Here is a 19,681-nt window from a genome sequence, read left to right on the forward strand (position 1 = left end):
TTCATTATATCAGGTGTCCGTTTACCTGTTGCTGTAACTTCACCTGTCACCTGTCATCATTCCCGCTGGCTTTACGTGACTTCAGAACGCAGGCTGGGTTTAGGCTCCTATTTTAATCGATAAGTTGATTATCAGCCGCTCAGGATGAACTGGGATCAACAGTTGAGCTCCATCATCTCCGAGGCTGATGGAAGTGTCGCAAAAATGAGAGTAAGAGCTATTTTCTTATCAGTAATAATTAACGTTAAATTAATTTTCTGTACACTGTAAGTTCAGAATGTGGCAGATACTAGCCACTAGAGGGCGCTCTTAATGTCTTAGATGAATTAAAGAGACAGTGCACCCAAAATTACAGATCAGTTTACTCACGCATGTTATTCTGAACCTGTTTTGTAGTAAGTTTAAATATTTTATTCAGTTATTCATATTTTGTCTTTTAAGGAACGCCTTACTTCGCATAGAAGATCTTACAGAGGGACAGAAGGTAAACTCATTTTTAAATAATGATATTAAGTCCATTAATAGAGCATAGAATAGATAATAAATGTTGGCAAATGGGAAATGTTCTGTTTTCTGTTCCTAATTTGGAAATAAAAGGGGTAAAAAAAAAAAATCCCTTCCAGACCTGAAGAAGTCTTGTAAGCTAGTACAAGTCTTACAAACTTTTTTTTTTTGGACAAAATATTAAAATACTAGGTTTCATATTCTATTTGTGATGTGTTATTTTAGTTATTAATATTATTATTATTAACACTTTAAACTTTTTATTTTTAGTAGTTTTATTCTTCATTTTTATTTTTTTGTTACTATTTAGATTTACTTTTATTTTGCAGCAGCAGACTGTGATAAATGAAGTGCTCCTGAGCCCATGTGGCTATATTAACACCGCAGCGTGATGGTTTCTTGTGTAATGCCACCTGAGAATTCAAAGGTCAACCACATCAAACCACATCTACTGTGATTTCTTTGGATTCCCTGAATCTTTTCACAGTGTTACGTGTTGTAGTTGGTGGAAGACCTAAAAAAAGATTCAAATGCGAAATGTGTTTTTTGATTAGTTTGACATTTCTCTCATGAGATTTGCCACAAAGTGATAAGCCAAGATCCAGCTTTGCTTGTAAAGACTGGGATGCTCCTTTTATACTCAAACCAGTTTATAAAGTGGATATTCTATAACCTTTTAACTTTTATTTTCCCTCTGTTTCAACTTTTTTGGAATGCATTGCAGCCATCAAAATCAAAATGTGTTCTTAATTCTAAAACACATTTTACGTCGGTCAGTGAAAACTTTGGAAATCTTTTCTTTGTACTTTTCCCAATTAAATAAAAGTTAAATAAAAATAAACAAACCACGGATTCTTGATTTCATTGCATTTTTACAAAACAACCCAACTTCTCTGGAATTGGGTTTGTTCCGTCTAATGTTCATATTTGATTTTATTGATCTGATTCCATGTGGTCATGTGTTTCTCTCTGTAGACGTGTTTCCGGTCAGAGAGGTCACAGCTGGTGTTGATCTGAAGCCGTCTGCGGTTCAGTGGTCAGATCTGACCGCCATCCAAACACAATTACAGCAGCAGAGTCAGGTCAGACTAACAGCTAACACCTGCTCGAATCACATCTTAATGTCCAGTTCTGGTGATTCAGACTTGAACAACCAAGATACTGTGCTATTAATATGTGTATATGGATCACATAATGCATCGGTAGGCCCCTTTGAAATGTTATACGTTTTCCTAAATTATGTCCAACTTTTTTTAAAGGATTTTTTTTTCTCAGTTAATGGTTAAAATAAAATTTGATGTTAGTTGAAAAAGGTGCAGCACTCACTCTTGATAAAAACTAAATTAGTTAAAATTAAATTTAAGCAATCAAAAGGGATGACTTATCATTTGAAATATTTTTTTCAACAATTGATAAAAAAATTGACAAAAAGTACCTTTTTAGGGACTAAGGAAATCCCTCATATTTTTTCACCCAAATTCTGTTTTCCATTTTTGATTTATTCTGCATTTAGTTTTAATTGTCTCATTAAATGTTATTCAAAAATGTCTAATCAGTTGAATTTGTAAAACCTTAGCAATTTTATAATTTAGTAAAATATTTACAATATTAGGGCCCTTTTATTTTTTCAGACTTTTTCTATTTTAATTTTTCTTGATTTATGATGAGTATGACTTTATTATAAAAAAAAAATATGGTTATTAAATGAAGCCATGAAACATTAACATATTTAATTCATGTTTAAAAATTTAATCAAATGAAAATGTAACGGTTCATTTTAATTATTGGCAAATAAAGTGCTGCACAACCGAGTACAATTTTACTGTTAACATTGCATGATATTCCTTAAAAATTCCTCAAATATTACTTTATGATTAATTGCACAGCTTTTACTTTATTCATCCAAAATTTGCCAATTGAGTAAATTCCACTTTTGTGACTAGATTTTATGATACAATATGTTTTCTGCATCCTGAAAATCAAAGGGACTTTTTTTTTTTGGAGATTTATATTTAATATTATAAAATGAATTCAACAACGAATCATCCTAGAATGACAAACAAGTTTTAAATTATTATTTCTTTTCACAGGCCATTGAGACTTTAACACAGAATCTTCGATTACTAGAAGGAGAACGAAATGCTCAGACAAGACAAATACAAACATTACAAGGTGATCATCAATCAGTTTCAATGTACTTCATTATACTACTCCAATTAACACTTCTTTCCTATAAATGAGTAAATGGACTGTTTCTGTTGTTACTGAGGTCATAGTTACTCCAGAATCTCTGTCTTCCAGAGGAGCAGAAGAGACTTCGGGATAAACTGGAGGAGAGAGAGCAGGACGCGGGTCGGAGATCACTGAGTCCTGGACCGGACCGACGGATCGAGCAATGGAAGAGAGAGATGGATCGAGAGCTGAGCAGTCTGAGAGCGCAGATCAATCGCGCCGCGACTCTAGGAAACCAGGAAGAAAGGTCTGGAATTGTATTGTTATTTGTAATTGTTTTAGTTATTGGTAATAACCGTTTAGGAGTTCAGTCTCAATAAAATAATAATATAAAAAAAAATCATATTGAGTGATGTCTTGGAAAAATCATCAGAAAGGGTAAGAACCGAGGACTAGTTTAATTTAATTTAATTTAATTTTATTTTATTTTATTTTATTTTATTTTATTTTATTTTATTTTATTTTATTTTTTTTTTTTTTTTTTCTTTTTTTTTTTTTCATTTTATTTATTTTATTTTATTTAGACGCATGGCTTTAGGAAACAGGCAAAAACGGTAATTCTTTAGCGATGTATAATGTATTTATATGCAATATTTATATTGTGTACCTCAACATTGTTGCGTCTCATGACAAGAAAGGAACTGATCATATTAAAAGTTGCTTAATATTACCTTAAGAGTCACATTTTCACATTTTATATCAATGTCATCATAAAAATCATGTTAAGTAAATATTAATTCTCTTGCTCAGGGACACATAAGTAAGGTATGATACTGTAGCAGTGTCACACATCACAGAATCATATTTACTGTTTATAACTTTGTTGTCCATCCACAGTTTCAGCTCCAAACTGCGCAGAGAAGAACTGGAGCAGCTCAGGAGAGAGGTGGACATCCTTAAAAACAAGCTCAGTAAGTTATAAACTAGTTACTTTTCATGTTTCTCCGAGTGTATTAGATATACATACACTATAGTGTTACACACATAAATCAGACTCTTTCAGTGTTGTGTTATTACAGTCAGGGCTCTCTGCCAGAGCAAATGCACTTTGTGTCAAAATAAACACATGCACAGCCGATCCGCAAATAAACATCTCGCTCAGATACGGCCTGTGCTTGTGTTGGCTTCACATTCACAACGCCGGCAGTATTGATAGGCATTCAGATTCTGGTTGCATTTATACCGTGTTCGTGAATGTTAAAAAAAGTGTGTTTCTGTAGTGCGGCAGGAAGAAGATACGTTCCAGCTCCGGTCAGAGGCCAGAGAAACAAGGAGACAGTATGAACACAGCTCTAAGGTAAAGAAACCGCGCACACTAATGCTCAAAAGGTCAGGATGAAAGCAGCATGCATTAAACTGATCAAAAGTGACAGTAAAGTCATTTTCTAATATTACAAAACATTTCTGTTTCAAATAAAATGCTGTTCTTCTGAAGCTGATAAATTCAGCATTGCATTGCAGGAATTAATTTTAAAATCTATACAAATAGAAAACACTTATTTTTTAATTGTAATAATATTTAATAATATTACTGTACACTTGATTAAATAAATGCTTCCTTCAAAAACATTATAAAAACTCTGGTACTGTACCTTTAACATTCTGTATGTAAATGACTTCACTTATGATTGGCTAATGTCTCCAAACACACACAGGATATGGTGCTGAAATATGCTTTTCACATAACATTTATTGTTCTGCAGGAGATGTTTTTGCGGTGTAGTTTCAGTTAATATAGCAAGTTTCGGTTCACGTCACACTCATGTCATATTTTTGTTCTGCAGACGTTGGAGAGTTTTACAGATTCGTACCGAACGCACAGTTTCGATCTCGCTCGGATGGTGTCACAGTATCAGCACACGCAACAGGAAGTGCGTGACCTCAGGTGAGTGCGTCCACACAGCGGAACGAAACAACAGACAAAAAAACAGTGTTAGTTTTAATACCGCTGATAAACAGAACATTATTTCAAATAATGCAGAAAATGTGTTTTGAATATGATAATGCAACACAATGTCTGGACAGACTCTGGTTTGTGTGCATTTTAAATCTAAGTCAGTTTTTGGAGCATGTTTACATAAATGTTTATTTTTGTTTTCAGAACAAAATGCATTGTTGAATCAGTCACAGTACGTGTGTTAAATTTGATTTCATCTCAATAACTGTAGCATTTCATAATGTGTTTCCACTCATATTTCCAATGTTGTGAGCCAAATTTCAAAAAGTGACATCATTTAGTGTGTATCTTTGCTATACTATTAATTAATTATTAAAAGTTACAAGTAAGGTTTTCAGTCTGATTGTCATGAGAGCGCCTGGAGATTTGTGTTTTTATTGCTCACACTGCACATAGTGTGACCCATTATATATAACCAATAATTAATAATAGTATTTATTTAGTTATTTTTTGTTAGATTTTGCATTAATAGCAATCAACCATTTCAGTGTGCAAATGAGTAAAAACACCTTTAAATTATGCAAATTAAAAAGCACAATTTCTGTAAATTAGTGTTGATTTTATTAAGTAATGAAAAGGTTTTTAATGGCTTTAGTGCTTGTTACCGCTAATAGTCTTGGCTAAAGGAGTGTGTGTGTGTTTTAGAGTCACTGTCTCCGAGCTGAAGGACGAGGTGCGAGGTCTGGTCCTGAGAGAAACCCTCCCCACACCTGCACCTCTAGCACACAAACCAGGTGAGACACAGCTGCTGAAGGGACAGATCATGTTTCTGTTTTCCCCTTCAAAGCCGTTTCTAATGTTAGTCGTTTAGCCTCTCTGAGAGCTTTAGAATCAAAGCAGCTGCTGTGCCTGGAAGATTTCTCCACAGTTATCCTCTTCTCATGTTTCTCTCGCTCCTGCAGTGGTAACTGTGAAGACAAGCCCCCAGAGACGTGTGTCGTCAGGGTCCGATGATGATTTCAGTCCCACCCCCAGTCTGGGGGAGATCAGCTCAGATGAGTTAGATGCATCATGGCTGGATGAACCAGGTGACACATGCAGAAGCAGTCCAGACACTGCCACGAGATACACATGCACTGAAGAGTCAATCTCATGCACAGATCTTTTTTACTCTACAATCTAAAAACAATTTTTTTATACATCTGCATGTAAAGAAATAACACTTATATACACTGTGTGTGTGTATATATATAAAATATTTTTTAAATGAAATTTAATCTAAAAATAAAAGCTAGAATGTAAGTCCTCATTTAGAGTGCCAAGTAAAGCATTTTTCTTCAGAAGTGAAAACGGTGAAATGATTGTTGAAATGTGGATTGATTTGAGGTTATGAGTTTCATATTTGAGACTTCATCTGTGTTACTGACAGATAATTTGAGTTTAATGAGCATGACTAATGTCTTCAGAACCACTGACAGCATTCAGCTCAGGAGAAATCAACAGAAATCAGCACCATCAAATATTTGCATCATTTATATACTATTTTAGTTTTTTGGTAATAATTTGAACTAAATTTAATTTTAGTATTTTATGTTTTCGTTTTAATTTAAGTTAAATTTGTAATACTCGTGTTTTGGTCTATTTCATTATTATTTTAATAATTTAGTAATTTTTTTCATTATTATTTTAGTATCTCTATAGTCTTAATGTAAAATATTATAATTAGTTATAGAAAAAGGAGTATTTTAAAATATTATATAAAATATTTAATGGTTTAATTAACATTAATAACCCTAATAAAAGGATACTTTTATTAAAAAAAAATATTTACGCACTAACAATTACTCCTTTTTCTCGTTCAATTTAGAGCCACAAACCAGGAGGAGGCGCCGGCGAGTCCGTTTAAATTCAGACATTACAGGAAGTGACCTCAGCGATGCTGGAAGTGGGCTGGATAGTAACCTTGGCAATGATGCTGAAGGAGTTTCAGACAGTCCTCCAGATCTCAGTCTCAGTGACCTCTGACCTTAAAGGTCAATAAATCTGTGTGCTGCTATTAGAAGGAAATAGAAACCTTAGTCTTGCGTTGATGCAAGTTAAGTAGATTTAAAGTGTGTAACGGACAGTTTACTTGTCATGAAGCCCCGGACTGTGCTATTTCTGCTATAATTGATCTATACATTCATGTTAAATCAAGACCATGGGCACAGAGTTTTTGCAGTATTTGATGACTGACACACATTACTCACAGAGTCTTTATAGGCTTTGCAAGTATTGCACATATTTGCAATAACGCAAAAAGAGTGTTTTCAATATGAACATGCAACACATAACATCCATTTAGTCCAAAACCATTTGACTTTGGCTTGTTTACATGTTGTGAATGTATTTGCAGGCAGTATTTGGAGAATGTTTGTCACAGTAAGACCAGAAATATGTATTAAGACTGTAAATCATCAATTTAATTTCATGTTGACAAAAAAAATTTTTTTTTTTTACTTAAAAACATTAAGTTACCTTTTTACCACTTAAAATAAGTCTATAGCATTTCATAACACGCGTGTCCAGTGTTATGAGCCAAATTTCAAAAAGTGACAATTTAGTGTATTTTAAAGACTTTTATTAATTAAAAAAGAACAGTGTGTAAGAAACACTTTAAATGCACTTCCACAAGTTATTACACAAAGAAAACAACACACATCCATCAGCCAACAAACCACAAGGATGAAAATACTGTATTCATGTTTTATCAATCAATAAAAATGTTAAAATGTTAAGTCTATAGCTATATTTTGTTTATTTTTCGCAGTTTTTATAAAACATTTTAGGCACAAGAAAAGCATTACAATTATGGCTGTTTATTGACTGAAGGTCTGTTTTTTACCATCTTTGTCAAAAGTGCACGCAAATGAATTTGTTTCTGAAAACAAGGTTGAAAACAGTTGAATTTTGCACCATCATGAGCCAAGAGACGGTTGTGTTTTCAGCGCTGTTGTTTTGTCTGTTTGGTGACATTGCTTATGATGTAAACAACTCCACATTTTCACTTGAAGTGAATTGAACGTCTGTGCAGCTGAAAAAAAAAAGCAATTTCTCACGGGTGGAAACATGCTTGGGAACTAAGCAGAAATGAACATTGGGAAATCATTACTGGTGCCGTTTGTACAGCATTAAATGAATTTTTCAGATTTATTACAGGTTAAGCTGTATAATTTTGTCTACAGATTTTTAAAAACAAGTACAAATGAGTTTACAGTAATGAACTTACTAGGGAAGACTCTCCTTGTGTGTGTCGTGCAAATGTTACAGAGTTTAGCAGCTTTACAGGGGTGAGAAAACTGAATGTAACTTCACAAAGACACGGTTAGAAGACTTTTATAGCTAGTGCCATGCAAGTCATGTGGCTGTACTGTTGAAAACGAAATGCATTTTATTGTTTACTCTGGTACCCCACAGAAGTGCATTACTGTAAACAGAGAGGGGTTAAAATGACTTTGTGTGATGATCGAAAACTACTGAACGTCGAGCATTTCCTCCAAAGAGTAGTTTTAAATTTACTCACCTTTTGGCCATCTAAGATGTAGGTTTGTTTGTTTCTTTATTTGTAAAAATGCAGCATTTCATCACGTTCCCAGCAATGGATGCTCTGCAGTGATTAGGTGCCGTCAGATAAAAACATCACAATAATACAGAAGTAATCCACACTACTCCAGTCCATCAAGTTAACATCTGGAGAAGCCAAATGCTGCATGTTTTTAAGAGACAAATCCAGTTTGTATAAGTGTTTAAACTCTTGCTTCAAGTCATAATAAGAGTCCATAATATATAATAATGTTTCCTCCAGTGAAAAAAAGTCCATCCTCTGTTGTCCTCTCAGAATCCACCAAATATTTGTTTAAATCTGTATCTTATAAACGGTGCTTGGCCTGTGCAGATTTCTCTCTTTCTTCAGATGAGATGACTTTCACACTGTAGAAAGCATTATTATAGATAGAGGACTCTTATTTTACATGTAAAAAAATCTTAATAATGGATTTGTTTCTTACAAACATGCATCTTTTCACTTCTCAAGATGTTAACTGATGGACCAGAGTGGTGTGGATTATTGTGATGTTTTTATCAGCTGTTTGTACTCTCATTCTGACGGCACCCATTCACTGCAGAGCATACATTGGTGCGCAAGAGATGCAATGCATGAAACAAATGAACACATACAGCCAAAAACAGCTCCCTAATATCCCCGCAGCACACAATCCTTCCCAAACCTAAAGTGCAAGAAAACAACCCAGCGAACGGGAACTGACGGCCATGGTGAATTTAACAACTAAAGTAGAGTAAGATGCTACATTTAGTCCTGTAACAGAAACAACAGGAGTGTTTGTGCCTCTGTGAAGCTAATTTAATTGTGTCTGTGTTGTGTTGATCAGAGGATGTTGGGCTCTCTGAAGATGTCTGAGGAGCATCTGGGTTTTCAGTAGCTGTACATGGAGAGAGGCGCGTCCTCCAGCATATCGTCCTGAAACACACACACACACACGTCACATGTCATCTGTGAGCGACACAGTATGTGCATCAATGCCTAATTACTGATACATACAGGTTTAGTGTAAATACTTTACTTAATGTTTCATTTATCACCATTAAGCTTTAGTGAGAATTCAAAAAAGTTACTTTTTTTATTGTTAAAATACCATTGTGTCGAAATAAAATGTCACATTTCCCCCCCCGAATACATGTATAAATTATAAACTCTATATATTAGGTCATATTTAAGTGAGTGATATCACATAATCATAGTAAAAAATTAAATAATTTAAAACTAATAACACTGTAATAAACATAAATTGATTTATACAGAATGCAAAAAAATAATAATCACATACATTTTTATTCTGAAATTTAAATATCATACATGTACAGTACAGACCAAAAGTTTGGAAACATTACTATTTTTTTGAGCTTGATGAGCAGAAGAAACTTCTTTCAAAAACATTAAAAATAGTAAAGTTTCCAAACGTTTGGTCTGTACTGTACTATTTACTGTATATGTATGTATGTGTTTATTTTTAAAATGCTTTTAAACTTTTTTTCATCCTGGAATTTTGAAGTGGCATTAAATGTTAAAAACGTACTATTTGTGGAAATCAGAAGTGGCATACATTAAATAATAATTAAATTTAACTATAAAAAAAAAGAGCATTTGCATCAATTTGTGCATTATATAGAAATATTACCCACTTCTTTAAATTACAATATTATGCATGCACTGTGTTTTTTTTTTTTCCTCCCTTAAGTTTTCATTTCATTCATTTCTGATATATTTAAGGGAGTAACATCATAAGAATTATATATTTTTTTAATTGATAGCATAGTAGTCCCTCTCTACTGATTATGGCTGTATTGCCCTGGTAGTGTGAGCCTAAAATGGGAAAATAGAAGCATCTGCAAAATAACCTATTTATTTCAAATCTAAAAATAGCAGAACATTTGCATAAAAGCCGATCTAAATGGTTTTCTGAGAATGATACTTTTCCTGTCAGCATCTGTCACATGGCTATTGCTTAGCGATGTGTTTTAGGTAGTATGTGTGTGGTTTTTATTCAGTGATTTGTGGAAAGCGTGATCTCACCATGGGGAGATCCTGAAGTCTGCGAAACTCTGGGCCATCGTTTGTGTTTCTGAATTTGAGGAATATGAGGACCGACACGATGGCAGCGACGATGACGAACGCCGACACCAGTCCAGCCAGCAGCGGGTCAGCGGACGCTTTGCTATTGTCTAGAAGAACCAAAGCAGAGAAAGAGAGAGGCAATAACACTAGTGCACTTTCTGGAAGATGTGTAAATAGTGTGTGTTTGTGTGCTTGAGTGTTTCTGCAGTGACGTGAAAGCCTGGCGAATCCACAAAGATGCATCTGTTCTCCGGTTGTGTCAGCGTGAAGACGTTCCTCTGCACATATAATGATGCTCTTGTTTTCTACACGCACCGATATCAGCCTCTCTGCGGTTTGACCTCTATTTATATCCACTTTATGAGGATTTGTTCTGCACGCCATTATGGTAAACAAAAATGCAGATGTGCGCTGTAAATGTTTGTGTGTGCAGCTGCGTTTGCTCACAAAAGCGTCAACCAAATGAATAATCATCATGTGATGTCTGATATCGCAGCAATAAATCATGTCCACATTGAAACACTACAGGCTTTCTGCCAAAACCAGCAGCAGAGGTTTCCAGCAGAAAAGTCAAGCTTTTGTCCTCACGAACAGTCAACATCAGTCAGGACATAGTTACACAGCCCTAATCTTGTGCTCCCCAATCAAAAATACAATAAAATGAATAAATCGATAAAGCTTGAGCTCTGTTTTATAATTGTAGGCTGCTTTTTATGGTTCCAAATGTAGGCAACGTATTTATGCTGCCTTCTAAAATACCTCATTTTCACATCACTGCAATCATTCATGGAGAAGGAAATCCCAGAATGCAATGCAACAAGATGAGTGAAAAATAAAACAAAAATAGCGAGAGTAATTCAATACAATATAAATACAGAATTTATAATGAAAAGTGCTGATAAACATGGTTTATTGAATGCATTATATTTAACAAATTCAGTGTAATATATAGTTAATATTAGGAATTCAGAAATGATAAATAGCGAATTAAAACTAAAACATGTATATACTTTAAGTATACTATAGTTTATGATAATTAAATACATTATCTGTAAGTGTATTTGTATTTAATATTAACAATTCATATTGAAAAGTACTGATAAATATTGTTTATTAAATATATTTAAGCGTTTTTAAATATAGTAAGTGTAATATATATTTAGTATTAGGAACTCAATAGGAATTCATATTGAAAAGCACTGATAGATACAGTTTATAATAATTAAATACATTATTTGTAAGTGTCTTTATATTTATTAAGTGTAATATAGTATTTAATATTAAGAATTTATACTGTAAAAAAAAATCTGTAAAATATACGGTAAAAAAGCGGCAGCTGTGGTTGCCAGAATTATAACGTAAAAATACGGTAACACCGTTTTTGGCTCAACAGTTTTACCTTAAATTTACACCGTGAAAATTTAACGGTAAAACGCTGTAAAAATGCTACAGTAGCAACCTGTTAAATGGTTTACGGTAAATTCCCCTACTATATACGGTGAAAAACTGTATGGGACTTTACATGTAATTTTATGTATTTTATTATATTTTACATATATACCAACTTATTGAAATACCGAAATCTGTTTTGTGAAACATCAAATTCAAACCAAATTTTTCAGTTTATGTTTTTTCACTGTAAATTTGAACCATTTAACAGGTTTGTAGTGTAGCATTTTCACAGTTATTTACCGTTAAAATCACGTTTTTTTTTTAAAGTGTAGAATTATACTGGAAATTACTGATAAATATAGTTTATTAAATACATTATATTTAAGTATATGTAAATATATAAGGTGTAATATATATATTTAATATTAAGAATTCAGAATTCATACAGAAAAGTACTGATAAGTAAAGTGTATTTAAATATAGTTTATATAATGTTATTATATATATATATATATATATATATATATGTGTGTGTGTGTGTGTGTGTGTGTGTGTGTGTGTGTGTGTGTGTGTGTGTGTGTAGTTATTTTGAGTTTGAATATATTAAGTGTAAAAACATAACATTTGGATATTATTTTATTTTCTAGATGTATTTGTGACTGGAGAACAGGAAGGCTGTTTTAGGCTGTGTGATCACGTACCGTGGTCTGGGACGTTGAGAGCCGAGGGGGTGTCTGCGTGGGCTTTGGTCTGGACAGGACTGCTGCTCGCTGTCATCTGTGTGCTGGATCTCCGTCTGCTGCGAGCGCTCGATGACTCTGGAGCTCCGCTGGTTCCTGTGGTGGTGGATGTCGGGTGGAGCGTGCTGAAGTGGATGCTGCTCGTGGGCTCGTGGGTCGTTGATGGTGGGAGTGTGGTAGGTTTTACCGTGGTGACTGCTGTCTCATTTATCACAGGAGACACATCAGAGACGTTTCGACTGTCTGTGACGTTCTCGGCCGGGGCAGATGAGTTCACCAACATTACTAGAGATGAAACAAACACGAGGGAGTTTGAAAACAAAGTGTGCACTCGCTCACATCTGAGTGCAACTTCCAAGAAAAAAAGGTGCACAATTCTAATAATTTGTGATTTATTTGATTAAAAATAAACCACACCAAAGATGCATTTATTATATATATATAAATATAATGAAATATATCAAAACTGAATTTAATGCATATTTAATATAGAATATAACATTTTAATTCACTTAACAATTTGGTTATCAAGTGCATTTGCATATTAAATAAGTGTCTGTGCATGTGAGACGTGTGTGTGTGTGTGTGTGTGTGTGTGTGTGTGTGTGTGTGTGTGTGTGTGTGTGTGTGTGTGTGTGTGAGGATCCAAACTCTCTCACTCTCACGTCAGATCTCACACTGCATTTACTCACTGTCTCTCTTTATGTCACTTCACATTGCTGTCGTAGGTCAGAGCCACTGGTTGTTGTCTAAATGATCTGTTCTGTCAGGTTGGTGCTAGTTAAGTGTCTTCTGGAAGAATTCACTCTCATGTTGTTCTAAACCTTTCGAAATCAGTCTTTTCTACAGGTTTTGATTATGAAGCAGCAGAAATGTGATTTGAGAGTTTTCAGCCAATGATGACTTATAGATATTGGTGTGTTCTGACATCTACATGTTTGTAGATTCAATATTCCTCTAGTTTGAAATTAGTAGAAAATATGTGCAGATGGAGTGTTATTCTATATTATTATTATTTATATAGTATTTATTCATATTTTATGTGCTTTCAAACGATTAATTGCATCCAAAATAAAGGTTTTTGTTTGCATAATGTGTACTGTGTGTGTTTATTATGTATATATATAAATACACACACATGCATTTATATATTTAAGGAAAATATTTAATATTTGTATATTAAATATATTTATGTATAATAATAATGTAAATATTTTCAAAATATATACTGTATGTGTGTGTATTTATATATATAATAATATAATAAATACACAGTACACACACATATATTATCATTAATAAAAACTTATTTTGGATGTGATTAATCACGATTAATTGTTCTGCAACATTTTATATATATATATATATATATAATTATATAGAATTTAAGCATTATTTTAATTACTAAAAAATGACTAAAAATATATATAAAGTTTATTTAAAATAGAGCTCATGCATCTTATTTTTTTGCTGAATCTGAGGTGCATGAGCTCAGATGAACGAGGCCTCCAATCAGTCAGTTCCATGACAAAAAACAAAGCCTGTGCTAACTGACAGAAAACAAGTTGACAAAAAGATTGAATTAATGAGAGTTTTAAAAGGCCAGTCATTCTTGACTGGGAACACCAAATTAGGTAAAGAATTTTCAGCACAGCACAAGATGTTAAAGAAATGTCTAGAACGGATTCGTTCAGAAACCCAGTGACTAGTGCTTCTTCATATGCACTCATTGAAGCAGTGTAGGAACTTGTGTAAAGACTCTATCAATCTCAGATGAAAAAGGCTGTAAATGTTGTACCTGTAGTTGTGTCTGTGTGCGGCGTGGGCTCAGTGCTGTTGGTGATGTTAGTGGAGGACTGCGTCTGATCGCTGCCGGGGCTCGAGGTCATGTTGACTTCAGTCACGCCGTTTCTTCTCTTCACAGAGCTGTGAGATGATGAAGACACGTCAGCCGCAGATGACACGCAGAGATAATCACCTAAAGATGAGAGGACAACCAGGACAGAGATCATATATGTGTCTTAAGAAAACAAACACTGTATGGGTCAAAATTATCGATTTTTCTTTTATGCCAAAAATCATTAGGATATTAAGTAAAGATCATGTTCCATGAAGATTTAGTAAATTTCCTACCGTTAATATATCAACAATTATTTTTTTGTTTAGTAATATGCATTGCTAAGAATTCATTTGGACAAATTTAAAGGTGATTTTCTTCAATATTTAGATTTTTTTGCACCCTCATATTTTCAAATAGTTGTATCTTGGCCCTTTTCGAAAAAATTGACACTTAAGGCTGGTTTTGTGGTCCAGGGTCAGATATGAATCAGATCTAGGAATACATTTGGCCTGTAACTTAAATTATTCAAAGTTATCTGCATATTTGAATGAAAATGTGTATTATCATGAATTAAAAATGAGAGGATGTCTCTGCCAAATCTGGATCCAACAGAGGATGTTTAAACGGAGCTCTGTGCTGTCTTCAGTTATATGTGATGAAACAAGAGAAGTGTTAATAATTAATTCAGTCATTTAATTAAGAAACATTGGCATGTGTTACTGTTTGTCTGACAAATAATAGATGTGTTGAAGAAACCTGTTATTATTTGTGCAGTTTTCGTTTGGTTTGTGTTAGAGATATGAACAATATTTCTAAACCCCACGATTTGAGAAAAGAACTTGGCTTGCACTGAAGAAGAGAACTGAGGAGTCTGGGGTTGGTGCATTGTTTTAATGTTTTTAAAAAGACGACTTTTATCCTCACCAAGGCTGCAATTATTTCATTAAAAAATACAGTAAAAACAGTAATACTGTGAAATATTATTACAATGTAAAATAACTGTTTTCTATTTGAATAAATTGTAAAAAGTGATTTATTTTTTGTGATGCGAAGCTGAATTTTCATTATTATTCCTCCAGTCTTCAGTATCACATGATCTTTCAGAAATCATTCTGATGTGCTGATTTGCTGCTCACAAAACATTTCTTTGTAATATTAATGCTGAAAACAGTAACAATTATAGACATTATCATAATTTGGTTTCTTTTCTAAATGCCCACATTACAGTACACTAAGGAAGAGGATATTTCAAAGGTTTGAAAGGCTTGGCTTTGTCCTAAATATTTGCTCAATGTCTATATTAGTCTGTCTTCTGTTAACAGATGCATTTCTTATCAGTTTTCATTCTGTTTTCCTCTTCTGATAGAGTTCTGGTCTTCAAGTTAATTTTCCTGAAAGTCTCTCTCTGTCTCTTTTATACAGATGTGTTTTGATTTATATTCCCCATAATTAGCAGCTTTGTTTAATCAAATTGATCGGGTGGATATTGGAATAAAATAATATAATACCCTACATAAAAAACTTAGAAGTTTAATTTGAAGTGCTCAGTTTACAAAAAAAATTTTTTAATAAATAAATCGAAAGATAGGGAAAAACTAATAAAAATGACAAATGCACATTGAAATTATTCTAAAAACGTAAACTAAAATTAAAATGAAAATATAAAAAGGTCAATCAAATTATGAAACAATTGTATAATAGTATATAATTTATAATAATATATGCTACTTCATAAAAATGCTACTTTCATTACAAATCTGATTTCACAGTGTAGTGTACAGTAAGTTTTGTAAGTTATGTGAGCAATGCTAGCATGTTATCAATAGTTGCCAGAGCATTGTTATGGACACATTCACTTTATCATATGATGTTGGCAATTATGATCTAACTCAAGAGACTTCCTGAAGTATTGAGCTATTATAGGATGCCTAATCTCTCTCCTGCTCTTGTGTTTGTGGGTCGTTACCCAGAATCCTTAGGGAGGTTTGTTGAGGGTTTTGCGCACCACACCCTGCCACTTCACAAGAGTTCTTTTGGCTGCGCTCCTCAATAACGGCCCTGTTCTGAGCTACTGCCGCTGCATGTCACAAACCCCACCAAACCCGCACACATGGGGAAAATACCAGTCCGGAGGGTATTTTGGGAGGCTGATTCATTGCCTGATTCAGCAGTTTGCAGTTCTTGGGAAAGAAACATCAGTTCGAGCATGAAAATGGTCTGAGCATTAATGAACAGAACAGATATATAACGATTCTTCATGAAGACATGTCTCAGTCTTTGGGCTTTTCATACTCACTAATACTCAGATTTTCACCCAACCTTTGTGCTATTTCTCCTCTCTCTCTCTCTCTCTCTCTCTCTCTCTCTCTCTGTCCTCTCAGTTAGTCTGTTTATTTGCCTCAAGACACACTTCTTCCTGTGTGTGTCATTATATAAGAGGACTGCGCAGCATTACACACGACTTCATTTTATTAAAATCAGACCTCTTTAAAGGAACATTTACTAGTTCAATAAAAGTTAAAAGAGTAGTTCACCCAAAATTAGAAATTTGCTCACACTCAGGCAATCCAAAACAGTTTCTTCATGGGAATGGATTTGGAGTTATTCAGCATTAAATCCCTTCCCCTGCAGTGAATGGGTGCTGTCAGAATAAGAGTCTAAACTGATGATAAAAACATCACAATCATCCACAAGTAATGGGATTCATTCTGACGGCACCCATTCACTGCAGAGGATCCATTGGTGAGCAAGCGATTTAATGCTACAATTGTTTCAAATCTTTTTAGGTGAAGAAACAAACACAGCTACATCTTAGATGGCCTGAGAGTGAGCATATTGTATTTTTATTTGTGGGTGAACTGTTCCTTTAAATTCTACATTATGTCCATTAATGCTGAAGTACTCAGCATTTACTAAAAATGTAAATTGCTGAGACGCTTCTAATGGAAGAAAACACAGCCAGTTGATGTTTTATAAGAATGTTTATTCTTAAAGTGCTTGAATTCATTCTTAGAATTTTTTTTTTTATTTGAGCCATAATATCATCTAAATCATTACCAGCTTCCAGTTATTCTTCACTGACGTAGTTCCTGTTTGGATCCTTAAGTCATGCATCATTTACCATGATTACATGCTTGTAGCTTTGGACTTACTGGATGTAATGAAATGTTTTAGTCTTGTAATGTTCACTTTGTTTCCTTGTGTACTTTCACTTAAAATGTGTGTCTTAATTTAGATGCAAATGTAAAAATGATTTCCAGCAGTAATGGACATAACGCCAGAAATGCTGCACAGGAAGATTCCTTTAAAAATGTGACTTAGATGAAACAATCTGATGCATTGAAATAAACTCCCAAAATAGCAACTTAAACTCTTTTGAAAGAAAATTGGTGTACACTGAAAAATATTTGAGGGTGAAAGCAGTTTCACTTCAATGTAAAAACATACTTAGTTTTATTAAGACATCATAAAATCTTTTTTTTTTTTTTTACAGCTTATAATGATACTTGACTTTGTGGCAAACACCACTAGTGATTTTCACCCAGTATGTTTCTCACCATGTTTTTCACATCTTCTCGCAGGTTTTCTCACCTCTCATCTATCTGCAAATCTCATCTTTATGCAAAGCTTTTGCTTGATATGAAACTGTGTCTGTGGAGCTCATAACTGCGGGTACACTAAAAAAATATATATATTTTGAAGGTTATTGGAGTACATTTTACAAGATATAAAATTTTATGTTTAATCAAATGTGTTGTTTCCATTTTTTTCAAATTTTCTGCGAAATTTACCCGGAAGTAATTATTATTAAAAAAAAATTATTAAATCATTTAATGCATTAAATTAAAGGGTTAACTGGAAATATATTAGAAAAGCAGCAAAACTTTTTTTTCTTTTTGGAATATAGTGCACTGTGAATTGTGCAAGATAAGAGCATGCAAGTATTAAAAGTAAACAGGGTTTTTCAAAGTGCTTTTGTACGAGATATAAAAATAGGAGCGTTAAAAAACTCCCCAGATGAAAGTGAGAGGAACAGGACGTCAGAATGCAAAGATGACAAGCAACAGAAATGCTCTAAAAATACCACATGATTGTGTCCTGAGCAATCTTGCTCTCGCTCAGTCAAATTCAGAGGGCTGTACAGCCCGTTCTTAAATTCACAAAAGCAGGCCTTGCAGAATAAAATCAAATTTAAATATGGTAAAAATACACCACTGCATGACTCCTAATTACAAACACTGGCTCAGAAATGAAAGCATTCTGGGATCGAGAGACAGTAAGTGTGGTTTGAAAGCATTCCCATTATGCTCTCTGTGCCAGTGCTGCTGGGACACAGAGATGAATTTCTTGCATTTTCACCCTTATATGAGCATAAACGTGTGTGTATATATGTTTCATGCATGTTCTTTAAATCAGAATTGAGTATTAGTGAGCTGCTCACAATGTAATCTTTTACAGTTTTGAACACAAATCTGAATATAAGTAGGCTGCAAAATCTTAACCTGTTTCATTTAAAATGCAAACGTCTATTACAACACTTATAAATGAAAAACAAGCTTATGTTTGTGTTTATACGATTAGTCTTCTCCAGTATCCACTTTTAGGCTCTGGTTGGAGTTCTGCATGAGAATAGTGGCTTTTCACCGCAAGATACATAACAAGGAAGGCTGTGTCTCGAAACATAGTGAGCTCCCTATCTAGAAAGCATTTTCGAGTATCCTCAGTACATTAAGCAGTTTTTGGGCATCCATAAAGTCCTGAAAGACGAATCTGTACTCCTAAACATAATTTCTTAAGTCATACATATGGTGCCTATGTAGTTAGTTCGCTAGGTTTTGAGACACAGCCATTGTTTGACTGCGCAGGATACGCGTGGCAGCAGAAACAAACTAATAGTGTCATAAAACCTGACAAATACATTTCAAAAGGGCTATTAGGTCTAATTCTGTTTGACTTCACGATAGATAGATAGATAGATAGATAGATAGATAGATAGATAGATAGATAGATAGATAGATAGATAGATAGATAGATAGATAGATAGATAGATAGATGGATAGATAGATAGATAGATAGATAGATAGATGCTAAATATTTTTTTACCTGTAATGAGAGAACAGTAGAAGAGCACCATCGCACAAAACGCAACATTTCCACATCTGCCCATATCCTTCATATGACAAAAGATGTCAACTAACTTCAGCCTAAAATAAAGCTAAAATAGTCCTATCGTTCTTTCTTTCTTCAGACGTAAAAACCGACACAACAGTCCATGTGTGTTTAACAAACGCCTCTGGATCGACGGACAGAGATGAAGTTAGATGCCAGTGTGTTTTTAACAGCGTGGATGATCAAAAGTGTCTGGAAGAGTTCATTCACAGCGGACCCAAAGAGTTGAGATCCCT

At 33.9% G+C, this 19,681-nt stretch overlaps 2 protein-coding genes across 2 annotated transcripts; one reads left to right on the forward strand and one right to left on the reverse strand.

The window, feature by feature from the left end:
- Positions 1-73: 73 nt before the first annotated feature.
- LOC113120675 (coiled-coil domain-containing protein 157-like) lies at positions 74-7,072 on the forward strand. Its single transcript, XM_026290638.1, has 11 exons — positions 74-210; positions 442-484; positions 1,480-1,586; positions 2,595-2,676; positions 2,806-2,983; positions 3,574-3,647; positions 3,957-4,033; positions 4,521-4,621; positions 5,339-5,427; positions 5,596-5,721; positions 6,501-7,072. The coding sequence occupies exons 1-11, from the start codon at positions 145-147 to the stop codon at positions 6,656-6,658; spliced, it is 1,101 nt and encodes a 366-aa protein (XP_026146423.1). The 5' UTR covers positions 74-144; the 3' UTR covers positions 6,659-7,072.
- A 164-nt stretch (positions 7,073-7,236) lies between these two features.
- Positions 7,237-19,675, reverse strand: LOC113120677 (cell wall protein RBR3-like). Its single transcript, XM_026290639.1, has 5 exons — positions 19,380-19,675; positions 14,235-14,414; positions 12,398-12,721; positions 10,263-10,411; positions 7,237-9,149 (listed from the first exon to the last, which is right to left on the reverse strand). The coding sequence occupies exons 1-5, from the start codon at positions 19,450-19,452 to the stop codon at positions 9,105-9,107; spliced, it is 771 nt and encodes a 256-aa protein (XP_026146424.1). The 5' UTR covers positions 19,453-19,675; the 3' UTR covers positions 7,237-9,104.
- Positions 19,676-19,681: the final 6 nt, after the last annotated feature.

This window comes from Carassius auratus, chromosome 20 (assembly GCF_003368295.1).
Source record: "Carassius auratus strain Wakin chromosome 20, ASM336829v1, whole genome shotgun sequence".
Classification (NCBI taxonomy): Eukaryota; Metazoa; Chordata; class Actinopteri; order Cypriniformes; family Cyprinidae; genus Carassius; species Carassius auratus.

What these genes read in the sequence shown, in the direction of transcription:
- LOC113120675 (XM_026290638.1), top strand. Translation starts at nt 145, where the DNA reads ATGAACTGGGATCAACAGTTGAGCTCCATCATCTCCGAGGCTGATGGA. An exon ending in ATCTTACAGAGGGACAGAAG is followed by an intron (nt 485 to 1,479) that starts GTAAACTCATTT and finishes TTCTCTCTGTAG; the next exon opens with ACGTGTTTCCGGTCAGAGAG. An exon ending in AATTACAGCAGCAGAGTCAG is followed by an intron (nt 1,587 to 2,594) that starts GTCAGACTAACA and finishes TTCTTTTCACAG; the next exon opens with GCCATTGAGACTTTAACACA.
- LOC113120677 (XM_026290639.1), bottom strand. Translation starts at nt 19,452, where the DNA reads ATGAAGGATATGGGCAGATGTGGAAATGTTGCGTTTTGTGCGATGGTG. An exon ending in GCACACAGACACAACTACAG is followed by an intron (nt 12,722 to 14,234) that starts GTACAACATTTA and finishes TTTCATCTCTAG; the next exon opens with TAATGTTGGTGAACTCATCT. An exon ending in TCTCAACGTCCCAGACCACG is followed by an intron (nt 10,412 to 12,397) that starts GTACGTGATCAC and finishes TGGTTCTTCTAG; the next exon opens with ACAATAGCAAAGCGTCCGCT.